General features: G+C 46.0%; 1 protein-coding gene across 2 annotated transcripts in view; it reads left to right on the top strand.

Annotated features, from left to right (window-relative positions):
- Window positions 1-16,365, top strand: part of parp4 (poly (ADP-ribose) polymerase family, member 4) — a 265,891-nt gene that overhangs the window by 122,999 nt on the left and 126,527 nt on the right. For both annotated transcript variants that reach the window (XM_070892180.1, XM_070892181.1), the window contains exons 19-21: window positions 2,225-2,268; window positions 4,922-5,003; window positions 5,114-5,248. In XM_070892180.1, coding sequence (XP_070748281.1) covers window positions 2,225-2,268; window positions 4,922-5,003; window positions 5,114-5,248 — 261 coding nt within the window. The remainder of the gene's footprint in view (window positions 1-2,224; window positions 2,269-4,921; window positions 5,004-5,113; window positions 5,249-16,365) is intronic.

Below are 16,365 nucleotides of genomic sequence, written 5' to 3' on the forward strand. Positions count from 1 at the left end.
GTTTGAGACACTACTTCCTCACCCTCAATCTGTATTACAAATTCAACCATACTGTAATCACTCATTCCGAGAGGATCTTTTACTAGGAGATCATTTATTATTCCTGTCTCATTACACAGGACCAGATCTAAGATAGCTTGCTCCCTTGTAGGTTCTGTAAAATACTGTTCTAAGAAACAATCCCGTATGCATTCTATGAATTCCTCCTCAAGGCTACCCCGTGCGATTTGATTTGACTAATCGATATGTAGGTTTAAATCCCCCATGATTACTGCCGTTCCTTTTTCCCATGCCTCCATTATTCCCTTGATTATTGCCCGCCCCACCGTGAAGTTATTATTTGGGGGCCTATAAACTACGCCCACCAATGACTTTTTCCCCTTACTATCTCTAATCTCCACCCACAATGATTCAACATTTTGTTCATTAGAGCCAATATCGTCTCTCACAACTGCCCTGATATCATGCTTTATTAACAGAGCTACCCCACCTCCTTTCCCTTCTTGTCTATCTTTCCGAATTGTCAGATACCCCTGTATGTTTAATTCCAAGTCTTGGTCACCCTGCAACCACGTTTCTGTAATGGCCACCAAATCATATCCATTTGTCATGATTTGTGCCATCAACTCATTTACTTTATTTCGAATGCTGCGTGTGTTTAGGTAGAGTGTTTTAATACTAGTTTTTAAACCATGATTTTTAGTTTTGACCCCTCCTGCAGCCCCTTTATATTCATACATATTGTCCCTTCCTATCACCTTGTGGTTTACACTTACCCCAGTCCTACTCTGCTCTGTTGCCTCCTGCCTTTTGCATTCTTTCTTGGGGTCCTGTTCATCTGAGCTCTCACCCACTCTAACTAGCTCAGAGCCCTCTCCTGGGTTCCGAATACTCCTTGCATTGAGGCACCGAGCTTTCATGCTTGCCTTTATATTACACTTTGACCCTTTAGAATTATGCTGTACAGTGGTCCTCTTTGTTTTTTGCCTTGGGTTTCTCTGCCCTCCACTTTTACTCATCTCCTTTCTGTCTTTTGCTTTTGTCTCCATTTTGTTTCCCTCTGTCTCCCTGCATTGGTTCCCATCCCCTAGCCACATTGCAGTGTGCTTGTGTTTGACATTCCTAGTTTTCACAAACTCCCACATTTTGCAAGTTCAGCATGGCGCTAGTGTGTACTGTCCTGCTATAATGAACGCCAGTGAATGATGTAATTCATGTTGGCAGACTACTCCAGCTTGGATTGAGAAAACAGTTTGGAAGAGAGCTAGTCCAAGCAGAAAGTTACAGCTTTGATTGTTTATTCAGATCAGCAGTGACGATAGAAGCAGACCATCTGAACCTCTGAAAGAAGATAGCACAGAAGTCAGGTAGTGGCAAAGAAGAATAGAAATACAGTAAAGAAAGAACCAGACTGAAAACTTAGTCCTTAATATGTTGATTCTTTAATGTGTTTTTATCTTAAAAATCCCTTTTCTCATAAAATAAATTAAGGGCTTCAGGTTATGAAACAATTCACAAACCTATATATGGGAACATCTGCTGGAAAATAAATTTCCAAATAAAAGGTTGCATTGGAGATCTACTGTGTCACGGAATGGAAAGGTGCATGTACATGATTCCCTGCACTGTAGGTTCCTCGTCTTGGATGTGCTGCCTGGAAGAACAGACACATCCATAGAAACATATAAAATTCTGACGGGATTGGGCACATTAGATGCAGGAACAATGTTCCCAATGTTGGGGAAGTCCAGAACCAGGGGTCACAGTCTAAGGATAAGGGGTAAGCCATATAGGACCGAGATGAGGAAAAACTAATTCACTCAGAGAGTTGTGAACCTGTGGAATTCTCTACCACAGAAAGTTGTTGAGGCCAGTTCATTAGATATATTCAAAAGGGAGTTAGATGTGGCCCTTATGGCTAAAGGGATCAAGAGGTATGGAGAGAAAGCAGGAATGGGGTACTGAAGTTGCATGATCAGCCATGATCATATTGAATGGTGATGCAGGCTTGAAGGACCGAATGGCCTACTCCTGTACCTATTTTCTATGTTAGATATCTGTAGTAGCATTGGCAAAGACATGGGAGCAGGATACCAGCCTGCCTTCTTATAGTCATAATGTGGGGGGAACTAAAATAGAGGAAGAGAAGCAAATATAAAATAATTTTAAAACAAAGCTTCTGAATGGAGCTAGATGCTAATGTAGCTTTGGAAATTATTTTCAGGAATCTCTGGAAAAAATCAATGTGAAGGAACAGGAACCAGCTGGGTAAGTCTATCATCAAGGATTTTGGTAACCTTTGCAGTCATTATGTAAATATTAATTGTTTACAAATTATTAAACATACTGGCCTAGAAATTGGATTACACCCGAATCAGAGTGTGATCCTGGTGTCGCGTACACTGCACGTGCCTAATGAAGCTGGCGGCATGACCACAGCAATTTGGCCAGTTGGCCTCAATTGTTTATTACTGGGGAGCTGTAGGTGCCAGTGGATGCCTCAGAGGCAACTCGCTGATCATGGAGTGGGAGCGAATTCAGCTGGCTTGGACAACTTAAAAACATGCCTTTTGTATGGCAGCCTCCAGTGGTCCCTTTAAGGCATGAATAAGTAATTCACTATCAAATTTTGCAAAGTCAGCATGAAACGGGGGTTATGCCCTTTGCCTATGCAAATTGCAGGATTAATGTCAATATCATGCACCTACGGAGGAGCCCGAACCAACATGGTGCATGACACACCACTGATACAAAATGACAATGTGTATGCTGCCTGCCACATTGGACCCTTAGGTGCCCATTTTATGCCTGTAAAATGGGTACAGGGCAATCCACTTTCTAGGCCATTAAATATTATCTGCCCTCCTGGATAAATGATGTATGAGCCACATGGACCAGGAAGTCCCAAGTTTGATCCTTGTCTGTTTTGAGTTAGTTGATATCAGCTAGACAATGGTGGACGTACTACAATTGGCCATGGTGACCCTGGACTGAGAAGGGGAAAAATCAGACAGGACGTTACTCCTGATCACTAGAAAGTGCAAGTCATCATCATAGGCAGTCCCTCGGAATTGAGGAAGACTTGCTTCCACTCTTAGAATGAGTCCTTAGGTGGCTGAACAGTCCAATACGAGAGCCACAGTTGCTGCCACAGCTGGTGTTATGTTCAGAATAACTCCACAAGACTGTATACTGTAAGCTCAAACTGTTGTGACCTTGGTCTGTTTAATGTAACTCCAGAGTGAGGAAGCAGCATGGTAGACTGCCTATTATACCTGCTTGCCCAGGGTGTGCAGGTGACTCTTGGGTCTCCCACAGGTCCGCCACCTGGTGGTAAGTCTTACACATTGGTAATGTTTACATACATAACAAGTGGGACATAGTCATTGAGGGTAAGGGAGGGTGCAAGTATGTGGACATTGAATGAGGGTAGAATCAGTCTCAGCTGTGATGCTCACTCTCTTCACACCCACTTCCCCCCCCCCTCCACCGCCATCATGGGTAGTTGATTAGGTTGTCTGCTCTCATTGTCCAAGTTCATGAATAAAGGATTGTCATTAAGACTACATACTAGAGGGCCCTGGCACCTATAGAAATTATCACAGCATAATTCACCATTTTCAGGAGATAAAAGGAGAAAATGTGGGGCAAGGAAATATCAAGTCTAACAAGATAAATGTTTCCTTTGGAATGAAGTGCACGATCACTCAGTCATCAGACACCTGAAGGAAAACTGAGAGCATTCTGTTGAGCAATGGCTGTACTGAACATACAGTCATTCCAGCCAGTTGTAGTTCTCATGACTGTCCTCTTTTGGTGAGGTGAGTAAGGTCTCTTTGGGGTTGAATTGGCTCCAAGATGACATGCTTGGAGATGAAAGATGAAAAGTGGCAGATTCAATAATCTCATATCACCTCGGGAGCCTCCTATCAATAAGAGCAGGCATTGATGACGAGATCCAACACCGCCTCCAGTGTGCCAGTGCAGCCTTCGGCCGCCTGAGGAAAAGAGTGTTTGAAAACCAGTCCCACAAAACTATCACCAAGCTCATGGTCTACAGGGCCGTAGTAATACCCGCCCTCCTGTATGGCTCAGAGACGTGGACCATGTACAGGAGACGCCTCAAGTCGCTGGAGAAATACCACCAGCGATGTCTCCACAAAATCCTGCATATCCCCTGGGAGGACAGATGCACAAACATTAGCGACCTCGACCAGGCCAACATCCCCAGCATTGAACCACTGACCACACTTGATCAGCTCCGCTGGGCAGGCCACATAGTTTGCATGCCAGACACGAGACTCCCAAACTAAGCGTCTACTTGGAACTCATCCACGGTAAACGAGCCAAAGGTAGGCAGAGGAAACGTTACAAGGGCACCCTCAAAGCCTCCCTGATAAAGTGCGACATCCCCACTGACATCTGGGAGTCCCTGTCCACAGACTGCCCTAAGTGGAGGAAGTGCATTCGGGAGGGCACTGAACTCCTCGAGTATCGTTGCCGAAAGCATGCAGAAATCAAGCGCAGGCAACGGAAGGAGCATGCGGCAAACCAGGCTCCCTGCCCACCCTTTGCCTCAACGACTATCTGTCCCACCTGTGACAGAGAATGTGGTTCTCGTATTGGACTGTACAGCCTCCTAAGAACTCATGCTAAGAGTGGAAGCAAGTCTTCCTCGATTCCGAGGGACTGCCTATGATGATGATGATGACCTGAGCCAGGCATATCTGCAGTCCTGTGGGGCACTGCTGATGATTGGCTAACCAGCCTGGCTTAGAAATTGGAGCAGGAAGGGTAAAACTATAACATTTTCATTATTATCAAGTATATATGAATCTGCAACCCACAGTAATTTAACTGCATTCTTAAAGTACTAAGGTAAAGATTTATTAAATACTGTATTTTTTTATTTTATATGAAGTGGTTTGTCAGTTAACTTATCCATTGAGATGCCATACGAGATAAAGGAAATCACATCTCCAACGCACAGCATCAAGATAAAGGTAATCATCCTTTTTTTCTGCTCTTTGCTTTACCAGGCGTCCTGTGAGTAGTGCTTTAATTGAAAGACATGTTGAGTCAGGTTTTCTCATTGTATAACTCTATTTTTTAGCGGACCGACTGTACGGCTGTCGTCTCGGTGGAGCAGAACAGTAGTCTCGGAGCTGGTTTCCAGTTACTGATTTTATTGGCTGAAATCCATGCACCTAGAATGTGGGTGGAGAACAATCCAGAAAAAGACAGTCAGGTACGATTTGTACGATTTCAGTTTTTGTGGCTGGTGAGCTTTAAGCAAAGAAGGTGACTCAATTATGGCACATTAATCTTTCTCACTATGTGTAAATGATTGTTTTGAATTACAGTGAAGAGTCGTCTGTTTTTCATTAATAAAAATGCTACTTTGAAAAATTAACTAATGTCAAGTTGCTGTTAAACCAAAGTGATCGTGTTTGCTAAATTGCAGGCCATCATCAGTTTGGCAACTTCACACATAGTCATATTACAACATTAAGGTAATACAATCCCGATGTAAAATATCCGAATCATATAAACATAAAATTATAGAGTAGAAATGTGAGTACAAAGGAGGTGATGAAGCCCAACTTGCCTGTGCTGGTGCTAGCTTTACGTCAGTCTTTCTACTCCAGTTTCCTTTCTCTTTCCCCTTGCTCTTTAATCTTATTCTTCAAGTGTTTATCTAATTCTCCCTTAAATGTTGTGATTAACTTTGCTTCAATATCCATACATGATTATATTCTCACAATCCTTTAAATTAAAAAAATTTCTTCGAACCTCCTTTTTGCCTCTAGTAAAAATCCTAAATTCATGGGGGTCGAAATTACTCCTTAAGGCCTGTTACCGCCAGAAATCGGCAGCCATGCTGCGGAGTACAATGGCTGCCGATTTTGTGTGCAATGGCCGCCATTTTGAAAATTCCACCCCTGCGGTATCCCGGCGGTGACCCGCTCTGCTGCCTGTATGGCTCAGAGACATGGACCATATACAGTAGACACCTCAAATCACTGGAGAAATACCACCAACGATGTCTCTGCAAGATCCTGCAAATCCCCTGGGAGGACAGACGCACTAACGTTAGCGTCCTCGATCAGGCCAACATTTCCAGCATCGAAGCACTGACCACACTTGACCAGCTCCGTTGGGCGGGCCACATTGTTCGCATGTCTAACACCAGACTCCCAAAGCAAGAGCTCTACTTGGAACTCCTACATGACAAGAGAGCCCCAAGTGGGCAGAGGAAACGTTTCAAGGACACCCTCAAAGCCTCCTTGATAAAATGCAACATCCCCACCGACACCTGGGAGTCCCTGGCCAAAGACTGCCCTAAGTGGAGGAAGTGCATCCGGGAGGGCGCTGAGCACCTCGAGTCTCATCGCCGAGAGCATGCAGAAACCAAACGCAGGCAGCGGAAGGAGCGTGCGGCAAACCAGTCCCATCCATCCTTTCCTTCAACGACTGTCCTGCCTGTGACAAAAACTGTAATTCCCGTATTTGACTGTTCAGTCACCTAAGAACTCACTTTTAGAGTGGAAGCTAGTCTTCCTCGATTTCGAGGGACTGCCTATGATGCTGCTGCCGATCTGTCCTAAGTGCGTCATCACTGTTCCTCTCTGAGGGCGAAATTCCGCTGAAAAAATGTTGCTCCCGCCGAGTGGTGCCAAAAATTGCTTTTTTCTGCTGGTTCAGTGAAGTTGTTGTCCTTGTAAAATGGCGGTGCAGCTCCCATTAAAGGGGAGGACCTACTGCTGCTGTCGCATGTTTTTTTTGTCGGCCGACTGCCATGTCGGGCCGAAAATTTTGTCCCCGGGTTCGGCCAGGCTGCCAACAGGCCAGGCCGAAACCCTCCCTGGTAGCCCAGTGGACCAAACTTAAGCTCTCCCCTTTAAGTAAAGGGGAGAGTTGTGGCGCCGTGATGACGTCACCAGCGCTATGCTGATGACTGACAGCGGCGGCCACTACACCCGCCCCCAACTTCCACCCCTCTAGAGTGCAAACTTCCGCTTACAGCCCTATTCTGCCTCCATTATGACCGACTACCATTCCGCCGGGGGAAAAAAAGCCAAAAAACTAAATTTCGCTTAAGAGGCCACTGTATCCACCGCGCCGACAAAATCAACAGAAACCAGGTAGGTGCGCCCCATTTCCAGCAGTTGGCAATTTCAACCCCATGCTCTCTTGTTACTGATTCACCGACCAGTGAAAATAATCTTTATACTGTGAAACCTGTAAATTAGGGACACCTAAGGGACTTGCATTAGTTGTCTTTTATTTGCATGCATCCTTATTTTCAAAAGGGTCATGTATGTACAGTAAACCAGATGCGCCAAATATACCGTTATCTCCTGCAGCGCTCTTTTTATCATTCTCACTGGGATTGTGCCTAATTCTGGAGCTCTGCCAGCAGGATGTGATTTAAGTTCTATTTTCTGTTCATTGGGTTTCCCAGTTCATTGATATCCCAAGGTACTTTTCCGACGAGGGACGGATGTCCTGATCCTGGGATCTGCTACGTTGGTGGTTTGCACAGGGCGAGGGGGTTGCTGTTGGACAGGATCAAATCCCAGCCAAAATGTGTTGGAAGTGGTGGTGGGGGGAGATTAATGTCCTGCAAATCTCTGTCTGAGACTGCCTCCCTCTGTAGCTGCTTATGTTTGAAGTGCTGGGGGTTGAGTAGCAGCTCATTAGTACCTGACGTTCTGGTGGAGTGAGATTTAATCCCCCAATTGCGGTTTTATTTTTTCCCATTCTCTCCACTCGCTCATGTGTTTTTGGTTGGGTTTTGAGTGCTCGGCTCGTACATCGCTCGCAGTCTGAGAGGAGCTTTCCTCTTGCACAGCTGCTTTCACACTCTTCACCCATGCTCCTGGAGGTTTGATCACATGATGTTCTGACCACATGACATCTGACCATGCAGTGCATGATCACGTGACATCTGATCACATGACTCTTATAAATGCTATTGTGTTTACCTTATAAAGGTTGGGTCCCCTTTACTAGAATATTTTTGCTCGTAGTTTCACACCAGCAGCTGTTGTGCGAGAACCAGGAAGCCACCTGTGAGCAGCAGGATTGGGAAGACTGAGAAATTATAACACAGGAGGAGGCCTTGATCTCCCGGTGCTGGCATTCTCTCCTGTAAACCCCAGACCCTTTTATATTCCTTCTTTTCAGTTATTTATTCCCATCCCTTTCATATTAAATATTAGTCTCTACTTCAGTAGCCATATGTGGTGAAAGATCTTGCAGTCGAATAGTCCCCAATTTACGAATCTTTCTCCTCACATCCCCCTTGGTTCTTCTACTTTACTAGCTACTCCTCTCTCAGTGCTGTTCCCACTCCATGTTGTTGCTGCTGCTTCAGGCTCTGCAGAGAATTCTGGTGCCCGCCCCACCCCTATACCCTGCTTGAGCCCCAATCACCCGACTCCTAGTGCCCTTCTCTTTCCCCAGTCCCCCCATTCCCTTTCTCCGTCTCTCTTGAGCCCCCATTCCCCATCTCTACCCCCACCCTCCCCCACCGCCCCACCCTCCGATTTCAGAGCTTTTCCCGATTTCCGAGCCCTCCCCCCGAATGCTGAGACCAGTGTTCCCTCTAATTTTTGTTTGTACTGGGCGGACGACAAACACCTCTGAGCGCGACTTTTTTGTCCACGGGCAGTTAACAACAACGCCTTAGCCAACAACAACAGAAAATTCAGATCTTTCATTAATTTTGTTCATTGTACAAATACTTTTTGGAGTCTTTGAAGAGTTAATGACTTGATGTCTTCACTTTATCTCTTTCTCCTGACTCAACTCTTCACATCAAGCAATCCCAGGTCAGGTTCTAATATCTTGAGGCCTTGGAGAAGGTGCAGAAGAAATTTATTAGAATAGTACCAGGGATGAGGGACTTCAGTTATCTAGGGAGATTAAAGAAGCTGGGGTTGTTCTCCTTAGAGCAGAGAAAATTTAGAGGAGATTTAATAGAGGTGTTGAAAATTTTGAAGGGTTTTGGTAGAGTAAATAAAGAGAAACTGTTTCCACTGGCAGGAGGGTCGGTAACCAGAGGACACAGATTTATGGTGATTGGCAAAAGAACCAGAGATCAGACGAGGAGAATTTTTTTTTGCAGTGAGTTCTGGACTGAACTGCCTGAAAGGGCGGCAGAAGCGGATTCAATAATAACTTTGAAAAGGGAATTGGATAAATAGTTGAAAAGGAAAAATTTGCATGGTTATGGCGGAAGAGTGGGGGAGTGGGATTAATTGGATAGCTCCACCAAGGCGCCGACACTGGCACAATGGGCTGAATGGCCTCCCTCTGTGCTGTATGATTCTGTTATGTATTGATGCTTGGGGTCACCAGACACCAGAGGGCGCCACTGTCGGAGGTCATCGGGCTGTATGCGCGTGTGCGCGGTCACCGGTATATAAGCGCGGGTACTATGTCACGTGGATACTTTGCGCATGAATAAAGTTGGATCAGGTTTACACCTGAGACAGTTTACAGTAACAAGACTCTTTTGAGTCATTACAGATTCTGATATCTTTTATCAAGTCTCGAGGCAGTTTGAGGGCAGGTTCAGGTATGACGGGGATTCCAGGCCCTGGATGTTGGGCAGAGGGAGTTGCTGAACTTTTTAAGAATTGCGATAGGGCAAATTATTATATTTTGATTTTTTAAATTCTATTTTCATTATTATTGTCTCTAAATCCCATTCAAACTAGCACAATAAGTAAAGTTGGAACACCAGACCTGTATCATGCTAACTTAAATGGAATGGACATCATAAAAAGAACATTTTATCCACTTTAATGACTTGGACTTAAATGTAGGGGATATGATTAAGAAGTTTGAAGATGACACTAAAATTGGCTGTGTGGTTGATAATGAAGAAGAAAGCTGTGGATTGCAGGAAGATATCAATGTACTGGTCAGGTGGGCAGAACAGTGGCAAATGGAATTCAATCTGGATAAATGTGAGGTAATGCATTTGAGGAGGTCTAACAAGGCAAGGAAATACACATTAAATGGTACGACACTGGAAAGTGCAGAGGAACAAAGGGACCTTGGAGTGCAGGCCCACAGATCCCTGAAGGTAGCAGGCCAGGTAGATAAGATGGATAAGAAGGCATATGGAATACTTGCCTTTACAAGTCGAGGCATGGAATATAAGAGCAAGGAGGTTATGCTTGAACTGTATAAAACACTGGTTAGGCCACAGCTGGAATACTGTATAGAGTTCTGGTCACTATATTACAGGAAAGATGTGATTGCACTGGAAAGGGTGCAGAGGAGATTTACAAGAATGTTGCCTGGACTGGAGAATTTTGGCTATGAGGAAAGATTGGAGATGCTGGGTCTGTTTTCTTTGGAACCGAGGAGACTGAGGGAAGACCTGATTGAGGTGTATAAAATTAGCAGAGCAAGGTCTTGATCCAGTGGCATGGGGGGACCAAGACGACTGGAGACCAGGCACTGCTGTATGAGCCTAGTTGCCTACGGCGGGATGTGAGCCATAAGCTCAACGCTGAGCAGCGCCCTTCGATGAGGTGGTGAGAAAACCGAGGCCTGGCTGAGGGCAGGCATTGGGATGGTCAGAGCTCCACTTTGTGGAAGAGGTCAGAGTGGCCACAGCCATTGTGAACACCACGTGCTTGACAGAGACTCTGCCGTTGAGTGGAGCCAGCGGCCTGGACAATGTGGACCACTTTCCATACCTCAGGAGCCTATTCTCAGCAAGGGCAGACATCGACAATGTGGTTCAACACCGCCTCCAGTGCGCCAGCGCCGCCTGAGGAAAGAGAATGTTCGAAGGTCAGGCCCTCAAATCTGGCACCAAGCTTATGGTCTACATGGCTGTAGTGATACCCGCCCTCCTGTATGGCTCAGAGACGTGGACCATATACAGTAGACACCTGAAATCACAGGGAAAATATCACCAATGATGTCTCCGCAAGATCCTGCAAATCCCCTGGTAGGACAGATGCACAAACGTCAGTGTTCTCGATCAGGCCAACATCCCGAGCATTGACGCACTGACCACACTCAACCAGCTCTGTTGGGCGGGCCACATTGTTTGCATGCCCGACACAAGATTCCCAAAGCAAGCGCTCTACTCGGAACACCTACACGGCAAGCGAGCCTCAGGTGGGCAGAGGAAACGTTTCAGGGACATAGAAACATAGAAACGTAGAAAATAGGTGCAGGAGTAGGCCATTCGGCCCTTCGAGCCTGCACCACCATTCAATAAGATCATGGCTGATCATTCCCTCAGTATCCCTTTCCTGCTTTCTCTCCATACCCCTTGATCCCTTTAGACGCAAGAGCCATATCTAACTCCCTCTTGAATATATCCAATGAACTGGCATCAACAACTCTCTGCGGCAGGGAATTCCACAGGTTAACAACTCTCTGAGTGAAGAAGTTTCTCCTCATCTCAGTCCTAAATGGCCTACCCCTTATCCTAAGACGGATGTCGCCTGGTTCTGGACTTCCCCATCATCGGGAACATTCTTCCCGCATCTAACCTGTCCAGTCCCGTCAGAATCTTATAAGTTTCTATGAGATCCCCTCTCATCCTTCTAAACTCCAGTGTATAAAGGCCCAGTTGATCCAGTCTCTCCTCATATGTCAGTCCCGCCATCCCGGGAATCAATCTGGTGAACCTTCGCTGCACTCCCTCAATAGCAAGACCGTCCTTCCTCAGATTAGGAGACCAAAACTGAACACAATATTCCAGGTGAGGCCTCAGCAAGGCCCTGTACAACTGCAGTAAGACCTCCCTGCTCCTATACTCAAATCCCCTAGCTATGAAGGCCAACATACCATTTGTCTTTTTCACTGCCTGCTGTACCTGCATGCCAACTTTCAAAGACTGATGAACCATGACACCCAGGTCTTGTTGCACCTCTCTCTTTCCTAATCTGCTGCCATTCAGATGATAATCTGCCTTCGTGTTTTTGCCCCCAAAGTGGATAACCTCACATTTATCCTCATTATACTGCATCTGCCATACATTTGCCCACTCACCTAACCTGTCCAAGTCACCCTGCAACCTTTTAGCATCCTCCTCACAGCTCACACCGCCACCCAGTTTAGTGTCATCTGCAAACTTGGAGGTATTACACTCAATTCCCTCATCTAAATTATTAATGTATATTGTAAAGAGCTGGGGTCCCAGCACTGAGCCCTGCGGCACTCCACTAGTCATTGCCTGCCATTCTGAAAAGAACCCGTTTATCCTGTCTCTCTGTTTCCTGTCTGCCAACCAGTTTATCCCGACTCTCTGTTTCCTGTCTGCCACCCTCAAAGCCTCCTTGATTAAGTGCAACATCCCCACCGACACCTAGGAGTCCCTGGCCAAAGACCACCCAAGTGGAGGAAGTGCGTCCGGGAGGGCGCTGAGCACCTCGAGTTTCGTCACCGAGAGCATGCAGAAATCAAGGGCAGGCAGCAGAAGGAGCGTGCGGCAAACCAGACTCCCCACCCACCCTTTCCTCCAATGACTGACTGTCCCACCTGTGACAAAGACTGTAGTTCCTATATTGGACTGTTCAGTCACCTGAGAACTCACTTTTGGAGTGGAAACAAGTCTTCTTCAATTTCGAGGGACTGCCTGTGATGTATAAAATTATGAGAGGCCTGAATAAAGTGGATAGGAAGTGTTGTGTATGCATCCTGTTTACTGTGTTATGTCTGTAACACTGTTATGCAACACTGAATGTACCATTACATTGTACGCACCTTACCTGTACACCAGAGGGTGCTGCTGCTGGAGATCTAACCGCTTGTTGTCCTCACTCAGGAGCTGCAAATAAAGGACTACAGGTCTACACAGTTTAAGTATTATACCCTGCCTCGTGGAGCCATTACTAAAGGTGCCTACATACACAACAACTGGCGACGAGGATCGGATACGAGGTCTCGAACCACAAGCTCAGCATGTCGAATCTCAGCATCTTTCAGCAATTTACCGATGGGGAAGATTGGGACGCTTTTGTAGAAAGATTGGAACACTTAAGGAGACAGGCTGCACCGTGCGGCTTTGGCGACCACCTAACTGAAGCACTAAGGGATTCTAAACCATCGAGAGCAGTGCACTGCATTGATACTTCTAAGGGCAGAAACGCTGCCCCGAGTCCCGCAACCCTGAGTCAGCCACATGGGCCAAACCGGCTAGCCCCGTGCTGGCGCTGTGGAAGAAACCACAGGGCCCACCACTGCCGCTACAAAGACTATGCATGCAAAGAGAAAAGGCACCTTCAAAGGATGTGCAGAAAAAGCTTTACTCACCACGTCCCTGATGAGTTGGCTGACCACCGGGGCTCCAACTCAGAGGAAGGTGAAGTTGCTCAACCCCTGGAAGAGGAGTATGGAACTCATACCTGCTCCACCGAAAGTTCTCCGTGGACAATGAAAGTAGATATCGACGGGGTCCCAGTTTCTATGGAGAGCGACACAGGGACGAGCCAGTCTGCGATGAGCCAAGTGACCTTTGAAGAACTTGGGATGAATCCCGCCAATCGATCACAACGGCATCCTGTCCAAGTGAAGCTGCTCCCAGGCCTCCGGGCTCCGGCAATCGACCTCGAACATGGATCCATCGCAGCATCCGGAGGTTCCACTGTCCAGCTCAACTGCCCACAGCACCCCAGCGAAATCTCTGAGACCGAGGATCCAAACTCTACTTTCCGGGCCGGGGCAGCACTCCAAGAGGTGAATGGCGTTGAAAGAAATGGATTTTCGATGTCCAGGGTCGAACCTGTGGAAGGAAAGAGCACCACAGCCTACCTGCAGGAAAGCCAGAAAATGGCTGCCACAGCACAAGGAGAAAAACCTAAAATCAAAATGGCTGCGGCCATACCACGAGGAGCATTGGAGGAGCATCACGTGACACCGAGCGGCCAATCGAATTTGAAGGCTCACTTGAAGGAGATCGGTAACCAAAAAAATTTAAAGGGGAAGTTTCAACCATTTGAGTATACGGACATTAAAGCTAGAGATGCAATTAAAGGGTGCAAGTATGAAAATGTATGCAATGTAACCATGAATTGTGATGCTGGTTTAACTAATGTGACTAATGAGATGAATGCAGGTGTCAGTAATGTTAAGAACAAGTTTATTATGCTTAACAATAATGATAGAGAATGTGAAATACCTGATGTAACCATGTCTGTTGAAACCAAGACACTCAAAAGTGATGCAAATGATAGAATGTACAATGCAGGCTCGACTATGTGTGATCAGAGCCAAAGTGTCATTTAGGACACTGCCAAAGGACATTGGGTCCTACAAGGGACCATGCTGATGTCAATGGAATCCCCCTGTGGGAGCCCCTTAGGTCTAGTAGGCTACCTGACCATGTGGCCTGGACCTTTAGAACGAATGTGATGCCCCTTGCAGGACACACACACAGCCAGTGGGAGCAGACCCACTACAGGGACACTGGTCAATGGGCAGCCCAGCCACCACCAATGGAAACCTGCACCAGACCATCCCTACAGCCCCTGACCACCAGGGCCAACAACAGGAGCATGAGGCCAATACCCTCCAGCTTCCCTGGCAAACCCTGGGATGACCTGTCCCTCATCCCAATTGGTGGACAAGGAGCCCACCCAGTCTCGTGGCCCTGCCCACCACCCCACAACTACCCAAATCACAGTGTATACACACCACCCACTGCTGCCATGGCTACCCCCCCTGAGGTATCCCACAACAGTGACACCCACTTGGTCTGTGTGTGCGGGAGGGGAAACGTACGAGGCCAGCCTCAAGCACAGGGGTCACACCTGGCAACCACACAACCCTCACCACAACCTCCCATAGCCCACCACTGATCACCTCCCCTGGTCATGACAATAAGGATATGAAAAATGCTTAGGGGGGAGTATTGTTGTGTATGCATGCCTGTTCACTGTGTGATGTCTGTAACACTGTTATGCAACACTGAATGTACCCTTACACTGTACACACCTTACCTGGGTGCTGCTACTGGAGACCTAAGGGTTACCTGCACACTGCAGGTAACCCAGTATAAAAAGGAACTCACAGCTTGTTGTCCTCACTCAGGAGCTGCAAATAAAGGACTACAGGTCTACACAGTTTAAGTATTATACCCTGCCTCGTGGAGTCATTACTAAAGGTGCCTACATACACAACAGGAAGGACCTGTTTCCCTTGGCAGAGGGGTCAACAACGAGGGGGCATATATTTAAAGTAACTGGGGGGAGGTTTAGAGGGGAAATTTCTTCAGCCAGAGAGTGGTGGGGGTCTGGAACTCACTGCCTGAAAGGGTGGTAGAGGCAGAAACCCTCACCACATTTATAAGATACTTGGATGTGCACTTAAAGTGTCGTAGCCTACAGAGCTACGGACCAAGAGCTGGAAAATGGAATTAGGTTGGATAGCTCTTGGTCGGCCAGTGCGGACACGATGGGCCGAAATTTCTATGATTCTTTAACTATAAACAATTTGATTTAGCACTTAATTTGTTTTTGATTTATTTTGCTTTTTTGATGCTTTTATCTTGTTTTTGGCTATTTTTATTTTGCTTTTGATTTTTGATAAGTTTATTTTGTCTTTTGATGAATTTTATCTTGTTTTGATTGATTTTATTTTGCTTTTCTAAATTTTGATTGGTTTATTTTGTATATTATGGGTTTTATTTTGATTTTGATTATTTTGTACAACATTTTTGTTGGGGTGGAAGGGAGTTGGGGAAGGTGAAGCAATTCACATTTGTGCAATGATTGCATTGAAGCCCCATTGAAACACATTACCATTTCTAACCCTGGTTATAACAGCCCAACTTGATTATTGCATCCACTCTGGCACTGGACGTGAATACATAGTTCAATCAGGCTCGAGAATCAAAAGGCAGGTTAACCAGAGCATGTTGACATTGACTATCCCTGTGCTTATCTCGCTCTCAATTTTCAGAAACTTTGATCTTTTCTTTTCAGCGGTTTACTAAATAAAAGCAATTAGATATGGCATTTTTTTATTTTCATCATGGAAAGACAATAATGATTCATGACTGGTGAACCCTTAATTGTACCAATTTTTTTCTTCTCTTCCTTTTCTGTGAAATGCAACACATTCAAGCAGCATAACAAAGTGCTGCTTTATGTGAAAGCCGGCACTAGCAGTGCAATGGATCAAGGAGAGCAGCAATATTCATGAATTTTGGAGAGAGAGGGGATTGTGTAATTTAACTAATCTTTGGTTTAGTCAGAAGATGTGTTGAGCTCTCCAAACGAAAATACTGCTTCTCGACATTCGGAGCCATGATGCTTCTATACAATCATTCCATTCACACCTGCAGTCTGCTCTGGTTTTATTTTGTAGCATGCAATGCGTTTA

The sequence above is a fragment of the Pristiophorus japonicus genome, chromosome 10 (assembly GCF_044704955.1).
Source record: "Pristiophorus japonicus isolate sPriJap1 chromosome 10, sPriJap1.hap1, whole genome shotgun sequence".
NCBI classification, from domain to species: Eukaryota; Metazoa; Chordata; class Chondrichthyes; family Pristiophoridae; genus Pristiophorus; species Pristiophorus japonicus.